This window comes from Polypterus senegalus, chromosome 10 (assembly GCF_016835505.1).
Source record: "Polypterus senegalus isolate Bchr_013 chromosome 10, ASM1683550v1, whole genome shotgun sequence".
NCBI lineage: Eukaryota > Metazoa > Chordata > Cladistia > Polypteriformes > Polypteridae > Polypterus > Polypterus senegalus.
In genome coordinates this window covers 84,857,001-84,881,047 of record NC_053163.1, presented here as the reverse complement: position 1 = coordinate 84,881,047, position 24,047 = coordinate 84,857,001, and the positions used below count along the sequence as shown (strand labels likewise).

Below are 24,047 nucleotides of genomic sequence, written 5' to 3'. Positions count from 1 at the left end.
AGCAGATCATCTGTTTCTATATCTTCCTGTCCTCTGCATCTTGCTCTGTCACACCCTCACCTACATGTCCTCTCTCACCTCATCCATAAACCTTCTCTTAGGTCTTACTCTTTTCTTTTTGCTTGGCAGCTCCATCCTTATTTTCCTTCTCCAAATATACCCAGCATCTCATCTCTGTACATGTCCAAACCAACGCAGTCTCGCCTCTCTGCCTTTTCTCTCCAAACCGTCCAGCCTGAGCTGACCATCTAATGTACTCGTTCCTAATCCTGTTTATCCAATGCGAATCTTAACATCTTTAAAACTCTGCTACCTCCAGCTCTGTTTCCTGTTTTTTGTCAGTGCCACCATCACCAACTTATATAACATAGCTGGACTCACAGCCATTCTCCACTCACTCCACTCTGCCTGCACTCTCTTCTTTACCTGTCTCCCACACTCCCTGTTACACTGTACTGTTGATCCCAAGTATTTAAACTCCTCTACCTTCACCAACTCTACTCCCTACATTCCTCCGTTCCTCTGACCTCCCTCTCATTTGCACACATGTATTATGTCTTGGCCCTACTGACCTTCATTCCTCTCCTCTCCAAAAGCAAAACTGCAGCTCTCCAGGGTCTCCTCAACCTTTTCCCTACTCACATTGCAGATCACAATGTCATCTGCAAACATCATAGTCCATGGAGATTACTGTCTAATCTCCTCTGTCAACCTGTCCATCACCATTGCAAATAAGAAAGGGCTCAGAATCGATCCCTGATGTAATCCCACCTCAGCCTTAAACACATGTGTCACTCCTACTGCAGACCTCACCACTGTCTCACTTCCTTAGTACATATCCTATACCACTCTTACATATTTCTCTGCCTCTCCCGACTTCCTCATATGATACCACAACTCCTCTCTAGGCACACCCTGTCACTCTCTGGGTCCACAGAGATACAATGCAACTTATTTTGGCCTCTTTTGGCCTTCTCTATACTTCTCCATCAACATCCTCAGAGCAAACATTGCATCTGTAGTGCTCTTTCCCGGCATGAAACCATGCTGCTACCCACTAATCATCACCTCACAGCCACCTAGTGCCTGTCTCACTTCCCCCCTGCACTCCACCTTATTCTTCCTTTTTCAACTTCCACCACTTGATCCTTTGCTCTGCCCTCACTCTCTTTCTCTTCTTGACCTACAATGTTATCCTACAGACCACCATCCTATGCTGCCTAACTATGCTTTCCCCTGCCACCACTATGCAGTCTCCAATCTCCTTCAGACTGAACCTCTGCAGAAGATATAATTCACCTGTCTGCATCTTCATCAACTCTTGTACGTCACCCTGCATCCCTCCCTTTTCTTAAAATATATATTTACCACAGCCATGTCCATCCTTTTCCCAAAATCCACTACCATCTAACCTTCTTCATTCCTCTCCTTGACATCATACCTACCCATCACCTCCTCATCCCCTCTGTTCCCTTCACCAACATGTCAACTGAAATCCACACCAATCACCATTCTCTCCCCCTTGGGTGCACTCTCTTCCACTTTATCCAACTCACTCCAGAAATATTCTTTCTCACCCATTGCACATCCAACTTGCAAGGCAAATGCATTAATAACATTCATCATCACATCTCCAATTTCCAGCTTTATAATCATTACTCTGTCTGACACTCTTTTCACCTCCAAAACACTCTTGACACATTGTTCATTCAGGATTAACCCCCATCCTATTTCTCCTCCCATCCACGCCATGGTAAAACAATTTGAACCTGCCTCTGATACACCTGGCCTTACTCCCTTCCATCTGGTCTCTTGCACGCACAATCCATCACCCTTCCTTCTCTCCATCATATCAGCTAACCCTCTCCCTTTACCATTCATACTGCCAACATTCAAAGTTCCAACCCTCACTTCCACTCACCTAACACTCCATCTCTCCTCCTGCCTCCAGACATACTTTCCACCTCTTCTTCTCCTTCGGCCAACAGTAGCCCAATTTCGCCCAGCACCCTGTTGGCTTACAGTACTGGAGGCAGTCATTGTAAACCAGGGCTTCGACAAATCCGATGTAAATCTGTATTGTTGTTTTTAGCAAAATTTTACACCAGAGACCCTTCCTGACATAACCCTCACTATTTATCTAGGCTTGGGACTGGCATGAAGAAGCACACTGGTTTGTACATCCTCCATAGCTTTAAGCTTAAATATGTAGGAATTTTTCAATGTATAGTGGCCTCAGAGGCCTACAACTGTTCATATTTTATGTCTTAAGATTTTCAGTAAAGGGATGTTTTGTATTGCACTAGAATATTCTTAAATGGTCAGTCTTTATTTCTTTTACACACAAGTCAATCAGCTGGTTCTCTGCACATAATTGTTAAGCAAATGCTCAAATAAAGACAGTAAAGTTAAAAGTCCTGTTTTTGCTTTACAAAATCAATCCATATTTGAAATAAAAAGATAAGAAAAACAGAATTTTGTATATCTGACCACATTAAGTAAGTTTTCATGTTTTAGAATGATACAATTTTTGTATTTTATCCTAGTGTAACCAACTTAACCTCTTTAAAACATTTCCTTTGTTTCCTCAAATAAACTCCTTGATGGAACAATTAGGTCATTGTCTTATGGCATCTGGAGGTTATGGGTAGATTGTACATTTCTGAAGTCATTCTTTCCCAACAATAATTGACCACATTATCAGTAATGATGAGTTCCAAAGGTGGCCATGCAAAGATGTATGCAAAGAAGCAAAGATGTACAGTATGTGAAGTGCAAGTCCACTGTTTTGTGTTTAGGCTTTTTGGTGCAGGTGCCCCCTAGGTTCTGCTGCCACAAGGCTATTGCCAGATTCCTTTGTATATATGGCACAATATACAATGGTGTATTTCTGGGGCGCATAAGAAATTTAATGGCAGCAGCAGAGATAAGCACTCAACACCCAGGGGCATCACTATGTGTTGGAGGCTTTAACTGCATATGAAGTATCAGGGATGTAGAGACACCAGGGGCAGCGAGAAAACACAGTGAATGGTACAGGCCATTTCCTGATTCCTGAAAATGATTTCAGGGGTGGTTTGAAAGTAAACAAATAAATGGCAGTTTCTTGTCAAGGATCCTTAAGCCTATGTAGGCTGAGGCAAGATGTTTTTCACAGGAAGGCCTTGACAGACAGACAGATACTGTAGAAAAGATAACAGAATGGTGAGAATAGTATGTTGGAAGCTAAAGAAAATGTACAAGCCATTCCTATAGCTATAATGTCAGCAGCACTAAGAAGGCAAAACTCTCTAAGTCTGTTAGGGTACATATACATAAATAACAGCCATTGGTGTTCTTTCTGCTATGTAGCATCACAATAATGTAACTGTAGGAATGTTTCAAAACTATGTTCAATCTCCTGCTCTTTTCTGTCCTATGCTGAAGGATAAAGTTTGAACAAAAAAGTTCTAGTTCATCTAAATCAGCATCCAGTTCTCCAACCTTCACTTTGTAGGCTCTGAAACCATAAAGTGGTTCCTACAAGTTGAGAACAACTGGCCTATCTGGGATGCACAATTACTAGGCACTCTTAGGTGAACATCACTCCCAGGCCTGTTTCCAAATGAAACATTTGATATGATAACTACATTTTAAATGGTTCTGCTAAAGACTGTTTGTCAACAATACAGCTCTCGGGAACAGCAAGTCCGTGAACGTATCACACTAATAAGCCCCAGGGCATGTGAGAACCTCCACTACATCATGTTCACTGTTCAAGAAGAGATCACAAAGGTGCTGTACCATGTAAACTATTTATGACATGCTCAGTGTCTATTCCCAACCATTTTATTTCAGATGGACAGTGGAGATGATGGCTCCATGTCTCCCATGTCTTTTGATGATATCCCAGATGGACGGATTGGAGAGAGGACTTCTCAGTGCTCTTTTGAGTCAGACGAACAAATTCACAGCCCTTTGATGCGTCAGCTTTCTGGATGTAAGTTGTCCTTTTATTCTGTGGCTAGATCAGATTTTCTGTGGTAATTATTAAAAATGATGTGGGGTAGAGTCTGCATAAAACCTCTTTGTATCACCGCCTTTTTCTGTATTTGTATGAGTTTAGTTTGCTGCTTGGCTAGACAAAACACTAAACTGAACAAGCAGCTTAGAAAAGAATGGAGTAATAAAGACTATAGTATAAAGACTACAGACCTTCATCGAGGGCTTAGAATAATTTGCAAAGTAGCTTTGACTTAATAAAGATAAATAAAAGAATAACCTTTCACTGTTAGAAAAACAAAAAAAAGTATTACAGTGCATCACTACAATAGTCCTGTTCCCCAAAAGATTTTACATAAAGGTGGATTGGCGATTCTAAATTGGCCCTAGTGTGTCCTTGGTGTGTGGGTGTGTTTGTGTGTGTCCTGCGGTGGGTTGGCACCCTGCCCAGGATTGGTTCCTGCCTTGTGCCCTGTGTTGGCTGGGATTGGCTCCAGCAGACCCCCGTGACCCTGTATTCGGATTCAGCGGGTTAGAAAATGGATGGATAAAAAAATATATATATTTTAAAAATGGATCAATCAGAACTCGGGTTTATTGGACTTGGTTGCACAAGATTAGATGGTAATGGATAACAACATACCATACATGTCCAAAGAGCAAAGTTCCCTTTAGTTAGACTTTTCCAAGTTGAAAATGAACTTATTTCTGAGGTGACAGACATGCAACATTTTTTCCTATACGGCCACATCACCTACATTTACACCTTGCAGTTTCACCTGTTATAATGTACCTGTTAAAGAAAATGATTTACAGCTTTTCATTTATTTAAACAATTACAATGTGCCTTGCTCTAAAAAAAATCATGGCTACCACACAGACACTGACTATCCCCAGACATAAAAATGAAATAAAAGACCTAAAAAAAAATCTGTAACAAAATGATGGAGTTTAAAATCATTAAGCATAAATCTCAAAAGGATTTAAATCTATTTGTTCTCTGTTAATAATTAGCAACAACAATTACCTGGAGATCCAGATCCTTGCCAGATGAAAAATAAATAGGATGATAAGCAAGGGAAAATCACGCTAGGAGACCACTTTAACCCCTCAGAACAGGTGTTCATTTTTCAGCGGCCTGTTCCGCCTTGCACCCAATGATTGCTGGGAAAGGCTCCAGCTCCTCCACTAAAATAGACACATGGATGTTATTTGTTGTTTACTTCTTCACTACCCTTAATTATGATATATATTTATACTAGCCATCCCCCGCGGCTTTGCCCACGTATTAGTGAAACAGGACAGTGAGGAGGTCCCGGCCCAGCTCTCTACTCCTGACGTCACTCTTCCCCCTTCCTTCGGCCCACAGCCTCTCTCTTGGATTAGTGCGAATATATCGCTCCTGCAAGCAAACTATGATACTCGGCACAATAAGAGAAGTCGCGAAATCAACGGATTGTTCAAGAAAATTATAGAAAAAAAAAAAGATCTAAATCTATCAAGTAGTTCTCTCGTGAAAAGCGGACCGACATACAAACGGGTCTAAAAAACTATAAGAAATTTCGCACTTGGACCATGAAATTTTTTAAACCGTTTCTTAGTGAGCACCTATGGGTGACCTACAATCCAAATTTCAAGTCCCAAGTCCTCAAGGTTTGGGAGATTTCGTGATGAGTGAGTCAGTGGTATTTGGCTTTTATAGAGATTAGAAATAATGGACTTCAGATTACTTGGATAGTGAAATCTCTGGCTTAATGATGGGTATGAGGTGCGGCTAATTTATACATTTTATATTTTAAATCGATCCAACCAAAAAACATTCTAAGATCCAAAGACATTTTTAAATCATGCCCTGAACCCTCATATGTGGCTGCTGGTTTTCATGAAGCCATTTCATCATTTCTGATGCTAAGCACTGCTTTCGGTTCAACTCCTTGTTTAATTTCAGGGTTCTGACTTCAGCCTGTATCATCCAATTCACTCTGTTTAATCTGTTTAAAGTCATTCTGTATGATGGCTTCCAGCTTGAACATGTTTAAAAAGATCTATGAGATCTAAGAGATTGTCTAAAAAGAGACCGCCATAGGTAAAATCAATATGACCGCACATTAATCAGAGGACATCACAGACTACACATAAGAATATTAGAGTTAGCATATCTTTGGTTTGGATTTTCCCTGCATTCAGAGAGGATATTCATTTCCCACAACTTCATTCCATTAATTCAAAATGATGAGTGAATTAATCACATTAATTATTTAAAATAGTACATTATTAATTTAGCAGAACAGGACTAGTATGTGATTGCTGGATCCCACGGATCGCAATGGCAGGAAAAGATCTATCACCTCATATGAAGTATTGCATATTACTGTAAAATTCCCAGCGTTATTTCTTTGGGAACTCGGTTAAATGCCCGCAACAGTCATTGCAAATAACAGCCGTGTTCCTGTTAAAATCGGAGCTTTTACATGAGCCAGTAATTAAAGTATTCCGGGCCAAACTGGAAAGACTTTGCTTACATAATCTGCATCGATCCTTGGCTATCTCTTACTACAGCCGGCAGTCAAAACGTGTCTGGCAGTTTCAGCTCTCTAATGGCTATTGATTGCGAATTCTACAGGACAAGGCAGAGGCTGTGCGAGATACTAAAAAAGATATAGCTTAATCCAGTGGTTCTCAACCTGTGGGGCGGGCCCCCCTAGGGAGGCACAAAGTAACAAAAAGGGGGGTGCGAAGATGTGAAAAAAAGAAAACAAGAATCAAAAATATGAGAAAAACATCTGTTGAAACCAAAACAAATGAACGTAAACTACATTCTGATACTAGAACAATAAATATAGAGTTAAATAAATGTCGATAAAAGTTAAGTAGGTATAATAAAATATGCATCAACATTTCAAAAAAATGTTAGGGGGGCGCGATTAAAACTGTTATGAAAACTCGGGTCACAAATACTTAAAGGTTGAGAAACGCTGGCTTAATCTGCTAATGCCTTTGTGCAGCCATGGTATGTCATCATACTGGGAATCTTTACATGCCCTAACAACCCTGAAAGTCACAATCCAACATGGAAGAGGAAAAGAGGTTAGCCGGCCTTGTACATCCTATCAGTGGAAATTGACACAGAAGACATAGAGACAAAATGTCAGATCAGGACACTGTCACCAACTCTGAGGTTTCCTGAAAGCTGCTCAAAAGTACAAAGTGCCACTTGGAAATCACAATGAAACCAATGGAAACTTAACTGTTAAAAAATAAGACAGCAGATGGAGGGGTTTTATGTAAGTGAGACACACAAGGTAACTTCAATAGAGAAAGGTAAACAAGAACAACATCCGACTGAAAGAGATCATTTATTAACCAGCACTGACTTTCTTACATAATTTACCCACTGCCACTGTTATTCAAACAAAAATCACTTTTGACAAAGAATATGTTAAATATATCAATACATTATATAAGTGAAATACAGTATAGAAAGCACTTCAGTCACTTGGAAGAGCAGACATCTTTAATGTCCAGGAACTGTGAGGACTGACTGGCATGTTTGCCTTTTTTATGTTTTTCAAATTCTTTTATTAACAATCATTTTTTTAGAAGTCCACAGTGTATGGCAGCATCTCATTTTTTAAAGGTAATCTAGCAAATGTATTATTCTGTACAGATATTTCAAGAATTGATACCTGTAGCAGAGCCAGAAACCATTACTAGCTGAACTTTATAGAAGCACACACTGTATAAGGCAGAGGACAACATTCCCTCCTCGGTATGCTGCATTCATGAAGGGGTTCACCTCACTAGTAGTCGAATACGATTTTAAGGGCTGTCAAAGTACAGAATATGCACTCATAACTAAAGAATATCAAACAGGCGAAAGGACTAAGTAAACTCAACCCAAACAGGCTTAATCTGAGCTGTATTATGTTTTAAAAATTTAAATGCAGGACCTCTTCAAAATCAAATTACAATCAGTGACTGTACAATCATAAATCCTGTAGTTCAGCAATAAGTCCTGAAATAGCATGACTGGGGGATCATAGTTGATCTACTATATATGCTGTATATTGCTTATAATTATTCTGCAATCCTCTAAAGCGTGACCATCAAAAACCGCTGGTTTTGCAACTCTGTACATAGCCTGGGGCTCTAAAATGCCTTAGAAGTAGTTCAGAGGAGAACATTGGGGAAAAAGGTCTATTGTCACTGGGCAAATATTATTTGTGTCATTTGTTGACATTTACTGAACAAAAGGCACTCAATGAAATCAACGTGCAGAAACTGCCTGGAGCTACACATGCTATGCAAAACATGGAATCATTCTGCCAAGTTTTTAGATGGATGAAAAGAAAAAATGGGCAACACCACAACAGCAGCAGCATCAAGAAACCTAAAGCAGCTTTAATTTAGTGCATCTCAGTGCCATTACATTGTAACAGTGACCGTCCAATTAACTTCATTATTTAAATGCTTATTTGAGCCATGTAGCTGAAACAGCCTCTAAAGAGTATCTGGATGAAATATTGGGATGTTTTAGCTATTAGATAAATAAACAAGCTTGATGGACTGAATGGTCTCCTCTCATTTGTCAAAGGTCTGGCCTTCTCATGCACCTCTTCTGCAGTATATTCAGGGGTGCTCTACATTATGTGTGCTGTTTTGTGGTAGAGTGGCAAAGAAGTGAATGCTGCTACTTCGAGATTCAGCACCATCCTGGTTCCAGTCATGTGCCCTGTTGTTGTTGTTGCCTTGCATGCTCTCCCTAAGGATTTGTCTCCAGGTGCTTTGGTTTTCCATTTACATTCCCAAAGGCAGGCATGTTAGATTGTCTGGTGATTTTAAATGACCCCATAGAAGAGAGCTCAAGAGTGGGCTCCACGTAGACAAGTGCCCTGCTTTGTACCCAGTGCTCTCAGGACAGACATCAACCCTGCGCTGGACTTTGCAGTTTGGAGAATGGTATGCAAGGCATCTGAAATGCACTGTGCCCTGATTTATTTGTAACTTATATGATGAATGTGAGAATAAAACTACAACGCAATCAATGCGAGTAAATTCCAGGTAACAGTTTTACAAGTATATGTTATCATCAGAGTGTATAACCCATTATTTCACAAAATACTTAGCTGTATTATTACACTAATGGGTTAGCATATTATTATATTTCCTTTTTTGTTCATATTCTAACTGAATTACTCTGTTAATTTATAGAAAATGTATTTACTGCAGTGACACCATTACCCACTTTAAAGGAATTTTACACCCCGAAATTATATATTTTTTTTATATATTACTTTCCCTATGTAGTTTGTAGTGATGGCCAGATATTTGAATCTCATGTTTTCATGTAGAATGTAAAGGAAAAAAAAGTTTATGATATAATGGAAGCCAATAGTGAAATGAAGACAGACTCTACATGTATAATCATTAAGGTTACAACGCAGGGGACTTGTTAGAAGGTTAGGTGAATTTCCCTCAGAATGTGGATGAGGAACATCTCATCTCATGCGATATCATCTATATTCATGTGATTTCATTTAACCTTCAAGAATACAGTATGTGTTGTTAAAATGGTGACCTCCAAAAAAGAGTGATTAGAATCCAAAGTCAATGACAGATGATGACATGGAAGGCTGGAGAACTTGCATCATTTTTCTTGGAAAGGTTGCTACCAAGAGATAGCACTCCCTGAGCATGGAGCGCATGGGATGAAGGTGTGGGGTGCATTGGGAGCCAAGCTATCCCCTGAAAGATGCTAGGGGAACGTACATTATGCAAGTCCAGTAGTGTACAAGCCATTAAGGATGCACCTTCAGATCTTAGCTAATCAATATTTAAGTAACATTAATGGAGTGGGAAATTATCTATGTTGGGCTGAATGGATTCTTCTCATTAATACTTTTGTTTTTTTCCTTTTACCATTCCCCCACAATTAGTTCTTTAATTGCTATCATTTGTCCTGAAAGAGAAAAATGACAGTGAAGTTGTATACAAACTGTACTCTGAATCTTTTCAGGTGGTGACAGACAAAGTCTGGATAGCGGATATAGCAACCGGGACAGCATGCGACTTGAAGATTCCACTCCTCCTTATACTGGGCCTTTCTGTGGCAGAGCACGGGTGCACACTGATTTCACACCCAGCCCCTATGACAACGACTCTCTGAAACTCAGGGTAAGGCTGCTACTGCTCTCCTTTAGAGCTTTGTTTTATCGTAAACTTTATTCAGCAAACATTAAACTGATAAACAGACACGTAAGCAATTGCACTTTGCTGTTGCTTCATTAGAAAATGACAAACATTTTGACAAGAATAGATCATTCAGCCCAAAAAAACTCTAATATTCATTAGTTTTGTGTTGCTGTTCTGTTGTAGGGAACCCATTTTAAAATCATGGCCTGGATCCACTGTACTAATTCTTTTCACATTTTAAACAATTCAATCATTTCACTTCTTATGTATGGTTGCTTAATCTGGAAAGGTTGAGCTCTATCAATCTTTCCTCATAACTCAGACCTTGCACTCCTAGAATCATCCATCCAGCCCGCTATATCCTAACTACACGGTCTCGGGGGTCTGCTGGAGCCAATCCCAGCCAACACAGGGTGCAAGGCAGGAAACAAACCCTGGGCAGGGTGCCGCAACTTCTAGAATCAGCCAAGTCACTATATCGTCTGGACTCTCTGTGACACTGCTACGTCCCTTTTACAAAATGGTGACCACAACTGAACACAGTACTCCACAAAAGGCCACATCACTACTTTAAACAGCTGAAGCATAAGTTTCTTTGACTCGTACACTACACTATAAACTTATTAAAGTGTAACTTAACATCTTAATAGCCTTTTTAATCACTCCCAGACCACTCTCTGGATGTAAATGACATGAGTTTACTATGACACCTAGGTCACTCGCTAAGATGTAAAGTGAAGTTTCAAACATCCCATTGTGAATTCATATTGAACATTTTGCTTCTTGTGTATAATGCTTTCCATTTGCTTATATTAAATAAATAAATAAATAAGTCTCAAGTCCGTCCAGGTCCATCTATAATGATTCAACTGCTTATACGTTATCTCTGCTTGCATCTAGTTTGAATACTTCTCAAATGCACTTACTCTTGTGTTTGGAACTGGCAGCCAAATCCATATATTAGCAGGGGTCCAACTATTAAAAAGTTAAGAAGGGAGAGGCCCGACATCCTGCCTGCATCTTTCCTCAGAGTTAGCCCAGACCACAAACAAGCTAAAATAATATGCAGTAAAGTACTTCATTAGAAAATGTACAATAATGATTAGCAAGTCTGAAAATAGGCTTTAAGAGCTCGGGTGAAAGACTCAAAGGGACATTGACCCTACGTCAGCTAGGAAGCAGGTAAGGTAGCCAAATATCTCTAGTGACTTCCAAGATTCAAACCTCTTTGAAATGTAACTGGGTGCATTTCTGTCCTTTAGCACAGTCCACTTAAGACAGGTATGGACATAGGGAACAATATCTTCAACATTTTGGTGTGAAGTCACTAAATGTATATTATACATCAGAAATGTGACGTGTATTTTTATATAAAGATGGGATCGGAGCGCCATTACAGTTCTGTTTAAAGATCCACAGTAATGTCTGATTTTTACCCCCCAATCAAGATTTTTGTTTTATTGGCAACAACTCCAATTTTCTGGAGCAGTATTAATTAGCACTTTACAATATTAAGTCTTGTCCACACAGAAACACACTATGGATGTTTTAAATGGATATATTTCCCACAACGGACCAGACCAACTGGCCATATCTTTTTTAAAGGAGATATTTTTAATGTTATGGTGGGTGGTGCGGCCTCACAGTCGAAGGCAATGGTTTGATTCTTTGGGCGCTGACTGTCACTGTGAGATTTCTGCATTCTTTTCTTTTTTTTTCCCTTCTCTTTCTACAAGCGGCTTGCTAAATCACGAACATGACTCGCTGCTACCTACCACTGTATACTAATTCTGTTATTTAAAATGTATCGCCCCTTTTTTAGTGCAGCCCCCTCACCAGCTGCCAAACTTCACACAGAAAATGTAAAAATAATCCTAAGCCTCTGGAACAGCACCAACATCTAACCAATATAAAATAAAGACGTTCTCAGTCAACAATGAGTCAGATAAAGACCAATTAGAAAGGCCTGTTCCGCCTAACATATAAACCAGTGTGTGCGTCTACTGTTCAAAGATGGTCAAAATCTAAATAAGCGCCTTGAATAAGTTACCTTTTCACTTCTTGCATGTATTGTTAGCGCACTGCAGACACAAGATATGGCAGCCCAGCATCTATATAATGTGCAGATCTTATTGGATAGACCTATCCAGCAACAGGCTCAAATTTGATTAGCACTCAGACTTTCTAATCACTGTTTTCCTGCTGAATTTGACTATTTTTGATTGGTTTCTCCAGTTATCAAAAAGAGCTATCGTAGGTTTCAATTTTTGGTGTTTTTTTTATTTTATTTATTTATTTTTTATGGAAAAAAACAAGGTGATGTTCTGGGCAGTTTTTAGAAGTAAAAATAAAACCTTGTTACAGCTTTGTTAAGCCTAGTCTGCATAATCAGTGTCAGCACATCTGGGTCCTTAACCTAAACAGGCAAGCTACAGACATCTAAACGTTACTCCAAGTAACATTGAGGCTGCATGTAGAGGGGCACAGGCCAGTTGTTCCAACTTGCAAGGTAAAGATCAGAAGGAGTGATAGATGATCATGATAGATAATAAATGACTCTTAAAATAACCAAAACTTTCAATAGTACGATTAACTGACAAAGTAGGAAAACAATCAGTTCTTGAAAAAGAAGGAAAAACGATTTGTTGGGGCAACACACCTCTCTGCAAGGACTACTCAGAAAAGATTCTGCAAGGACTGGGAAAGCGAAAAAACATTACAGAAAAATCTTCCTTTTTAATTGAAAAATAAAACTGCCGACATGTTAAAATGCTTGTTATATATGGTAATTTGTGTAAATGAATGGTGAGGATACAAGAAGTAGAGTTGGTGAAGGTGGATGAGTTTAAATACTTGGGATCAACAGTACAGAGTAATGGGGATTGTGGAAGAGAAGTGAAGAAGAGAGTGCAGGCAGGGTGGAATGGGTGGAGAAGAGTGTCAGGAGTAATTTGTGACAGACAGGTATCAGCAAGAGTGAAAGGGAAGGTCTACAGGATGGTATTGAGACCAGCCATGTTATATGGGTTGGAGACGATGACACTGACCAGAAAGTAGGAGATGACAGAGCTGGAGGTGGCAGAGTTAAAGATGCTAAGATTTGCATTGGGTGTGACGAGGATGGATAGGATTAGAAATGAGTACATTAGAGGGTCAGCCCAATTTGGACAGTTGACAAAGTCAGAGAGGCGAGACTGCGTTGGTTTGGACATGTGCAGAGGAGAGATGCTGGGTATATTAGGAGGTAGGCTCCTGTCAATTATGGAGAATCCACTGCATCGACTAAACAGTATTACCTCCAGATAGAGGAGCAGCTTCAGCGATAGACTGCTGTCACTGTCCTGCTCCACTGACAGACCGAGGAGAGCGTTCCTCCCCCACATTATGCGACTCTTCAATTCCACCTGGGGGGGGGGTAAACATTAACATTATTCAAAGTTATTGTCTGTTTTTACCTGCATTTGTGTTACTCTTTAATTTAATATTGTTCTTGTATCAGTTTGCTACTGCTAGAGTATGTGAATTTTCCCTTGGAATGAACAAAGTATCTGCCTGCCTGCCTGTCTGTCTGTCTGCCTGTCAGTTTGTCTGTCTGTCTATCTATCTATTGGATAGAGCTGCCAGGAAAGAGGAAGGCCTAAGAGAAGGTTTATGGATGTGGTGAGAGAGGACATGCAGGTGATGGGTGTAACAGAACAAGATGCAAAGATATGGAAAAAGATGATCCACTGTGGCAACCCCTAACGGGAGCAGCCGAAAGAAGAAGAAGTGTTTTCATTGTCTCCTGTACACAGTACAGTGTAGAAGTGTATGTAAAGATGGCAACCTCAGCCCCGCCAATGCAAAAAGTTCTCGGGTGTCGCTCGAGCATCTGCGCATTTGGATATTGTACTCAAATACTCTCCTGTTCAATTCAGATGGGATACTTATGGCTGGGCTGTTTTTAGGTGATTTTGGGCAATTATTGCAAATGATACCTGGCAATCATGGATATAACCAAAAGTATGCAAAGGAAGAATGTCAACAGTTCAATTGAGGGATGAAATACTGTACAGCAATTGAAAATGGTTTCATGTAGGAATTAGATACACAATGCCAAAGCTGAGGCCAAAGGCATTTATATTGTGGGTGGCACAAAAGTAGGAAGCTGACGTTGTGCTTAGTGTTGCTCCCGCGTTAGGGTTTGAATGTCGGGCTCGGTCGGTGTGGTTTGCACAATCTCCCAGATTTTTCTCGAAGGACAATTTTCGTGTTAATTGTCAGATTGAAATCATCGCGATAAAAGTGAGTGAAATGCGTGTGAGTACAGCAGGATGTGCTACTGTTGGTTCACTTCCGAGAATAGATCGACATTTTTAATGAACCACCCTCAAATCTTATTTTCGGCAGGGATCAAACAGGACTTTGATTTTGTGTTAGTTTATTTCATCCTTCTCATTGTTAATGTTTCCTTTTTAAGCTTAACAACACATTAAAAATATTCTTGACGGAAAAATTCACAGTTTTGTTGTAAAGGCAAGAAAGTACTAAAAGTTGATTTTACTTGAGGGTATGTTTGGACATGTTTTGATTATCTAAACCTTAATCGTGCTAAAAAAATATCCAAGTTTAAATATTGCTTACTTTTGAAAACTCTCAAAAAGCCAGCATGTTTAATAACCTAATTGTGAGATTACACATTTTTATACCAAATGGAAAGGGGCCAGGTTGCATTAAAATCAGATGCGGAGCAATGGTGTGGAGTGGGAGAGAAATCCCACGGGGCCCCTGAAGCACTCAGTACCTTTTTTTCCCTAAAAAGTCAAATGTTTACCAATCCATGCAGCAAGTGCATGTGATCAGGATTGCAAATGTCAATTTGAAACTGTATGCTTTGAAATCACAGGTCACAGTCTTATCCTGAAAAGACGAAGGGGAGCACCAGAAGCAGCCGGGCAGTGAGCTCACTGCCAACACACTGACATATAATGGGAAAATCTGGCTAACATGTCAGACACACGTGCAATGCAGCATATAAAATAACAGGGTGCTTTCTCTTGCACTGAGTACAGTCTCCAGCAAAAATTGTATGAATGTTACCTGTATATTGTATTTGTTACCTAGCACTTGGAAAAAGTGTAATGGGATGTGCTTTCATAGAACATTATAGTAGTGTTGGAAGCAATCCCAGTTCTGAACAAGCTGGATCCATGTGTATTGTTGGAATAAGGTAGCAAAGCTCAGATTGAGGTGAACCTATGGGTAAGTTTGTATGAATGTATTGCTTCTAGTAACTGAAGCTGTATATGCAAAGTATAATATGTGAGCTACATGTGCCTTGTTTCTGACAGTAAACATAACAGCAACAGCTGAAAGATCTTTCTGGCAAACTGAGATTGACTATTTGAGATCAACTATGTCACAAATGAGAATATTAAGCTTGGCTATTCTCTCTGTTGTAAAAGAGCCACAAAAATTTCTCTTGAAGGGATTTGTTAAAAAAAATATATTTAATATGACAGTAAAATTAATTTTCCTATATGACTAGCATTTATGAGAACAATATTCTAGTTTTATAATATTCAAGTTATAAGTTGTGAGCATGAACATGAGAATGTGATTAACAAGGAGTTTCAAGATTATTTGTGTGATACTAGGGGGTTCCCCGCTGCTCACTTTGCTCGCCAGCCACTTTGCGTCTCTGCTGCTCACGTTGTGAAGAGGGGGGCTGAACGCACCCCAAGGAGATGCAATCGCTCCTCCGAAACCCTTTCTTAAATCGTGATACAATGGGAAACAAATAGTTTTTTTTACCTCCTCTTTGCTCGATTAGCTGCTGGCTTGTTGCTGCTGCCATGCTGCGTGATCTCTATCTCGTGCGGTGCTTCAAACATTTAAAAGCCTATACAGCAGCTGTCCTACTCTTTGTATTTTATTTCCGGCCCCGGGCATGGTTCAATCTCAAAGTTTCGTCTCGCGGGACGTGAGTTCTTGATATTTTTTAGTTTATAATTTAAAAACAGAATAATAATCTAAAAATCTAACAACATCACGTTAAAGTTAGAAAAATTCTGAAAAGAATGATACCAAACATATATATTTAGGTTTTAAAATATGCCCGATTTAGAGCATGACAAAAAACATAAAAACATCACCGTTGCACTTTTAGGCTTAGGATTTTGTATACACGGAGTAGTTATAAACTGTAAATCATACTGTGTAAAACATTGAAAATAAATTGACCTGATATAATACAATCTAATAAATGCTTTCTGTCATTAAAATAGCATATTCTCCTAAGGTGCATAAACAATAAAAAAATCAATCAGTAGTTTTAAATTACTCTCAATAAATGTCTGTTCAATTAAATAAATAATTAACCTTCAAATATTTTACCCAGTACTTTAGTGTTAAGTGACCTATTCATGTTTCTTACATAAGAATTAGACTTACAAAAATATATTTCAAATAAACTCTATATTCAGTTAAATATTTAAAAAAATTTCATTAACCTTTTTTTTCCCCTGAGGTCTTTACATTTCTTTTCCTTAATATTATTTGGTGGTGGGGCAATGTATTTGCTACACAACTGATTAAAATTACTGTCTTTGTGTTTTACAAATACAAGAAGATCACCAGTAATGTGGTTAAGTTCGAAATAAAATTTTTAACATTACATCCATTCATCCGTCTGTTTTCTGAACAGGAGCATAAAACATTAGTGACTGTTCTGGCAGCAATAAACACTTTACATAAAGAATAAGCCACAAAGTGATCTGCGGTCACTGATAAATGTTAAGATGAATTCTCTTGTTCATTCTCAACTTTCACAAGCCAGTAATTAACCATGCAGTAGATGACACCACTCATTCATGCCAACAGTAAAATCACAGCTTGGGTCTTACGTGCCACTCCCAGAAGTGAATGAATTCCCATCATTGAAGGATCTATGAATTGTGCCCTGTGTCAGAGGAGTCCCTCTGAGAATGTCAGGCCATCCATCCATCCTCAAGCTTGGTCAAATCACACCAAGGTCATTCACCAAGACAATGATCAACCGCCTAAAAGCAGGTCTGCATTTGAGGAGAGTGCTGGAATGGCCGAGTAAATGTTTAGAACCCATTCTCTGCAAGATGCTGGGTCAGGACCAGAAAGAGGTAGATAAAGCTCAAAAAGTGCCACAGCTATTGAGATTGATCAGTCACTTCAGGAGATGTCTGGCTGCTGTTAATGTTGTTTAAAGTGCATGTAACCAATTCTTGAGTCCAAGGAGGAATTTGACTTTTAAACAGAGACCCTGGGTATTGTATAACTTTAATTAATAAATGAAATAAGCATCAATGGTCTTTGTTATTTCTTCAGTAAATGGTATGTTTTATTTAATATTAGGCTTGAGTTTATAATGCTCACTGTCAAAATACTGTATGCGGTAAGTTAGAATATGAGTATTTTTTATCTGTGTCTGTGTACTATATCTGTGGCGCAGGTTCTTATGGCTAATTTCCCTTTTTTATGATTCAACTTCACTTAATGATCACGATGGCCTATATTCCCCTTTTTTGGTGAGTGTTCTCATGTTAAACATCATTTTATTGTGGGCCTTTAGTAAAGCTTATGATGGCCTTTACAATTTCTTGAACACACCATAACCTTAATTGTTTCCTTATGATCACGTCATCTCAGTCTACCTGAGGCATCTTTGTGTTGGAAACAAGCAATTCATTGTGTCATCTTGGAGGATCGGTGGCACAGTGGTCAGAATCCTCAGGTCAAATTCTGTACCCAGTTACTACCTGGGTGCTTTCATGTTTTTCTCTCCAGGCATTCTGGGTTTCCTCCAATATCTCAAAAATGTGAGTATTCTGTTAAGTGGAGATTCCAAATTAGTGGAGTGAGAGTATATCCAGCAGTTGACTGGCACTTTGGATTGGTTTCTTTCTTGAACCTTATAGTCCCCCCAAAACTCTGAAGAGGAATAAGCATATTTCATGATGTTATCTTATGCTATCTTGAATGATGTTTATGGCAGATGTATCTCTAATCTGTGATGCCTTTATGATAGCATGCCTGCCTCTGTTCTTCCCCTCATACAGAAAGGAGACATAATTAAGATAATTGAGAAGCCCCCGGTTGGAACCTGGACTGGCATGCTGAACAACAAAGTCGGATCTTTCAAGTTTATTTATGTTGACATTTTGCCGGAGGAATCCACCCCTCCCAGGCGAAAGAGATGCCACAGCAAAAACAAGAAGCTTAAGCCAAAAACGTTGGAGGAGGTCCTTGAGAATATCAATCTGACGGTAATGTCATTATTACTAAGCAGTGTGGTCTAGTTTATGATGAGATGGACTATAAACGTCATTATTACTAAGCAGTGTGGTCTAGTTTATGATGAGATGGACTATAAACCACAAGGCTGTCATTTCAATATTCACAATCCAACCAAATATGCACTAGATGTTAAAAAATGTTACCAAATGTAGTGTAGTTGTGTAAACATCTTGAGAGTGCTGTTGACTATACCAAGGTGCTATATAAATGTACCATATTTATAATGGAAGGACTGTGCCTGCTTCATTTAGGTTGGCTTTTTTTAGGTTGAAGCATTTTAAAAAGACAACAGAAAAAAAACATGCAATTTAGTGTTGTAGTCTTTATATGCAGCAAATGCTTGTTAAATGAAACATCTTTCAAAAAGAAGTCTTTTGTTTTACTGTCTGACTTTGAATGAAAAATGAACACATCAAATCTTAACCAAGCTCTAATGAGATCTACTTTTTATTTTTCTGTCATTCATGTGACATTGTCAACTTTTGCATCTTACAGGAGGTTATCCCCCTTCTTTCAATGCATGGTTTTGAGAGCCTGGAAGATTTTAAAGAGCTGAGAGAGTCCCATCTGAATGAGCTCAATATCACAGATCCAGAACACCGGTCTAAATTGCTGACAGCAGCTGAGCATCTCCTGGAATATGACAGTATGTATTTCATAGACTTTAAATACCTTAGGATGTTAGCCATTTAAAAATTTTATTGTGTTCTGGACTGGTGACTCATCCAGGATGTGCTCCAACTGCAAGCTTATTGTTTCCACAGGCTGTTCTTGTGTTGTTGATGTAATCTGAGGTAACACATTCATTTGGAAAATGATTCTGTTTAATACTATCTATCAGCGTCATTTACTTGATTGTCAACCAGATCATCATGGGTTCCAAATGTTCAGGCTCTGCCTGTAAAAAAGACAAGACACTTTAACCTGGGACTATGAAAATCCCATAGTCATTATGCTTCCTCTGATATTTCTATTGTAAAAGAAACAAGATCTGACATCTGTCACAGCTTTCCGTGTGTCCATAAATGGCTCAGGAGTCCACTCCTCAGAGCACAAATCTTGAAACCGTGGTTCTACTTGGGAGTGGTTCCCCATAACACCATCTTTTCTCTGCTTCATCAAAAACCTGGTCAGTCTCAGAATGAGCACTGGTTTTATGGATAATGCAGTGCCATAGTAGAAAGTTCCATAGAATGAGTCCTGGCTAGTGATGTTGATCCAACTTTTGAAAGGGAGACTTTCACGGTTTCACTGAACCTCCCATTTACTTTGGATTTATCCACAAAGCTGGGATTCAAGCATTCCAGCAGAGTTGGTTCTGCACTATCATGGCTTAAATGCTGGCTCTTTTTTGCCTTGGATAGGACATTAGAATTGGTGCAGTGATCATCTCGAGTGATATAAAAAAAACTTGTTTAGGTTTCATTCACGAAATCTCCTGGGAGTATTAAGACGAGGACAGAAGGTAAGCCAAAGCTCACTAGCTTAGTGAGAATAGTGATGCAAATAGCTTTGTAGATGTTTGGCTTGATTTTCTAATTGAATTCACTGTTTGCAAAGACCCACCAGAACAATTCCCTGATAGAGGTGCTGACAGATCTAATACAGTTTTGAACCTCCTCTGTGATGTTTGCCTTTTGGGACACATTGTTGCTGAGATATGAAAAGTGGTCTACATCTTCCAAATTTTCTCTAGGGAGGCAAGTTTTTAGGGACACAATTGCCTGTTTATGTTAGTGGTTAATAGTCATCAACTTGTACTGATGTCAGAATGAAGCACATGATTGTGGAACGATGACATTTGAAAGTTATTTGGTGCACACTCTAAAGTACATGATGTGCAAACAGATACTCAACAATAAAAAAGACCGATTATATACAGGTAAAATCCAACTGTAATCAAAATTCACATGACCATAAAAAATTTGTTTGAACAGAAATTTCATTATAACAAATATGGGGAAAATACATATACTGTTGTGACCAAGGTTGCCAGTGATTCGCCATCTCTAATGGCAGCAGCACAAGGACATGTCTGTAGCTTGCTCTGCTGCGTCTGGTAAACACTTAACCAAAAGCAACTGGTTGTCCTCTTCAGGATTGGGCTTACTGTGCAACATGCATGTCGCTTGATGTTTAGAAAATTTAACACCAGGCTTTGACCTGCTCTTCCTTCCATACTCCTGCTCTACCACAACAGTGATTCCAAGCCACTGGTGTTATTCTAATCTGAAGATGGGAGTTAAAGCAGGATGATTGCCCATGTCACGGCCCCTATTTTGAATGAAGTCTTGAGACTGTACCTGCCTTCTCTATATAGTAATAAAGAACCTGCATTTTCTTTTACTTGAGAATGAGACATTAGATGTAACTTTTTGTATAGAAATACAGGTATGAATACAGACAAGTACAGTATCCACAGATGACACAACTAACCATGCAGACGCAAGGGGGGTTGTACAGAATCCAGTTTTACCTGTATGATGTCCCGAGACCGGAAATTTCGCAACAGACTCACTTTCTTTTGGTCTAACAGGAAAGAGACAGCCTGTTGCAGAGTTCTTGAGACTTGGCAAAAAGTGTGGGCACAGCCTTAATAATGAGGTGTAAAAAATATATCATTTTCAGTTGAAAAAATGTTTGTTATACTGAAATTTACATTTTGTTAAAATGAAATGTGTTGACAAAATTGAGTGAATATTCATCCGGGCCCACAAAAAGTATTCAATATTCTGAATTTTTTTTTTTTTTACTTCAGTACTGTATTCGCTATAACAGGATTTAACCTATGTAAAAATATTTAAAGGAAGGTGAAAAACAGAAACTGCAGGTTAAACTGTTAGATCACCAGAGCAAACCAACCTGAGAACCAGATCCATACCACGATAGAATGGTGCCAGGTTGGCAATGTGTACTGAGCACAGGGACTGCAGGCAGATACAGTCCTTAATGGACATATAGTATAGTGGTCAATCTTGGTTCTTACTTCCAGTAGTTTTATAAAGTAATCACTTTTGTTTGATGCTTACCTTCACACTATGCCCATGATTCTGTGCTCATCACTTTTCCTGATTAACATGAAGAATATTTAATACGGAGAAAAGCATAAATTTGATTCATGTTCATTGAGTACATACATACACACATAAAGTAGAAAAATGGCTGTACACATTTTGTTTACTTAAGGAAGAAAAAAAATAGATAATGTTGTTTTGGGAAATTTCATCTAAGGAAAAAAATATATATATTTTTACAGGTGAAAGTGAAAGTGATGAGGCGGGTGAGGAAAATGACTCCCAGAACTCTGAGCAGAAAGCGGACATCCCTCGTGACTCGGGCTGCTTTGAAAGCTCTGAGAATCTGGAGAACGGACTCAGTGGCATAACTGAGCAGCTGCAGGAACTGGAGGTGGACAACGCTTCCTGAAGGTAGAACGAAGAAGCCAAAGAAACCGTCCCTCCAACGAAAAACAGATGAAGTGGAAATGGAGAGACAGTCCAAATGAATCCCCGAGGTTTAATTATCTTCTTTTTATTTTGATTTAAGATGCAATTGAGAAAAGAGAAAAAAAAAATGGTATCTACTGGTTTGTGATTTACCTCACCATGAGCCTTGGATTAAAAAAGACTTACTTTGCATCTAAACTATCTGGCAAACACTTCTAAAAGAAACGGCCCAGAATGGACCTTTACCAGCAAAAACCTCCATTTTACTTCAAGAAATCCATACATTCACTTTGAAAATAACTTATTGTAAATAATATTACAAACAGGCATATCTTTCTTACAAAATATAATAGGACTTTAAAGGGCACAACATGATGACACTTGGAAAAATTAACCCACTGAACGCCAACCATGAGGAAGGATATTGGCAAGTCTAAAAAGAAATAAATAGTAATAAAAAAAATAAGAGTTCAAAAACCCCTTTCTGGTTCCAACCACCTTTGCTTTTTTAATTAAAAGTGAATTTGCAGAAGACTTGATCAAACTTGGAACAAATGCACATGATGAGATGAAGGACTGTTGTGCCAGACTGCACAGTTCAGCAGTTGTGCCTTTGAATTATTAAAATTAGTTTCAATGGAATGAATGGGCATGTAGAACAGGTGACAGAGTGAAGTGAGCACTGGCACAGCTACAGCTGCTTTTATATTCGTAGACATTGTGTTACAAACTATACAGGAGCTGAAACCTTATCTCAAAAACATAAAAAGGTACAAACCAGTCCAGCTTCATGTTTCAGTAGTTAAACCAGTGGTTCCCAAACCTGTGCTTGTGAGGATGCTCCTGAGGGTTGTGTCGCGGGTAAAATATTGTGGAGTTGTAAGGCAATTAGTGCACTGATAGGATTCTTGAGATCTTACTTAAATTAGAATAGCTGTGAATAACAGATCATCCATATACTGTATACAGTCCACTTAATGTTAAAGTCCATTTGTGTCCAATACACATGCCTGTTGTTAAGTAGCACTCTTATCTATATTCAGTATTAGTATGGTCATTTAGAACTTTGGGCTTGTTTGTTGATCATATGATTTTTATTCATTAGATGTTTTTCATTTAAAATGGTTTAAATTGTATTCATTCATAACGTTTCTGATGAGTTTTATCATTGGAATTTAATTTTTATTATTATATTCTTTTGCCAGCATTTCTTTTGTATTCTGATTTGTTCAAGAATGCTTTAAGGAGGTTGCACAAAAAAATGAAGCGGTATCACAATCAGAGTTGGAGTAGTTACTCACTGAAAGTACTCCTTTACAAATCACTGATTAATCCTCTCAAATTAACTTTATATTATTATTAATATAACTTTACATTATTACTTTTTGGTAAAAGTAACTGCATTACCAATTACATTATGGTACTCTGTAGATCCCTAAAAATGCAGCATGCACCAATTAGAAAGTGCCAGGATGACTCATTATCTCCTCTTTATCAATTTATGTAGTCTTTTTTGATCAATTATTCAGTCTTTTTGTAAGGAGGAAATAATAATAACAGTGAGCATGCATTCATCAGTTCAACAAATAAGCTTCATGACTTAAATCGGAGCTGTGCCACTTCAAACATATGGACCAGGCAGCAGAGGTCTTTAGTTCACAATAAATAAAACTGACTTAACTGCCCAAACTCTTGCACCCAGGGAGTTGGTAAGTGGCAAGTAGCCCAGCAGAGGAGTGCACATACTGACTGGCTGCAGGGGCCAGTGGCCTGCAGTTTACCCAAGAACCATGGCTCTGTCTCCCATCTCACTGGTCTTTACAGTATCAAGAGGGCATGTGAAGATGAAAAAGAAATTCACATTTTGTTATTATCTATCTATCTATCTATCTTACATTCATTAACAATTAAGGTAATCGACCTTATTTGTTCAGTTTCCTCAATTTTCGTAGGAGCATTGAAGAGATGGGACAAAAAAAACAACTCAAAATGAATATCAGGATAATGTGCTACATTTTAAAAGACTACAGAAACTTGAGCATTTTCATTTAAGTATCAAAGATTGTTTCTAATCCTTCACATGCTTTTATCAAAAGACTCACAAGGAACAAAAAGGCT

The 24,047-nt window shown here is 38.7% G+C and overlaps 1 protein-coding gene across 1 annotated transcript in view; it reads left to right on the top strand.

The window, feature by feature from the left end:
* Nucleotides 1-23,109, top strand: part of sash3 (SAM and SH3 domain containing 3) — a 58,213-nt gene extending 35,104 nt beyond the window's left edge. Inside the window, exons 4-8 of the mRNA XM_039766059.1 lie at nt 3,838-3,979; nt 9,998-10,155; nt 18,246-18,452; nt 18,979-19,129; nt 21,740-23,109. Coding sequence (XP_039621993.1) covers nt 3,838-3,979; nt 9,998-10,155; nt 18,246-18,452; nt 18,979-19,129; nt 21,740-21,909 — 828 coding nt within the window. The 3' untranslated portion in view covers nt 21,910-23,109. The remainder of the gene's footprint in view (nt 1-3,837; nt 3,980-9,997; nt 10,156-18,245; nt 18,453-18,978; nt 19,130-21,739) is intronic.
* The last annotated feature ends 938 nt before the right edge of the window (nt 23,110-24,047 follow it).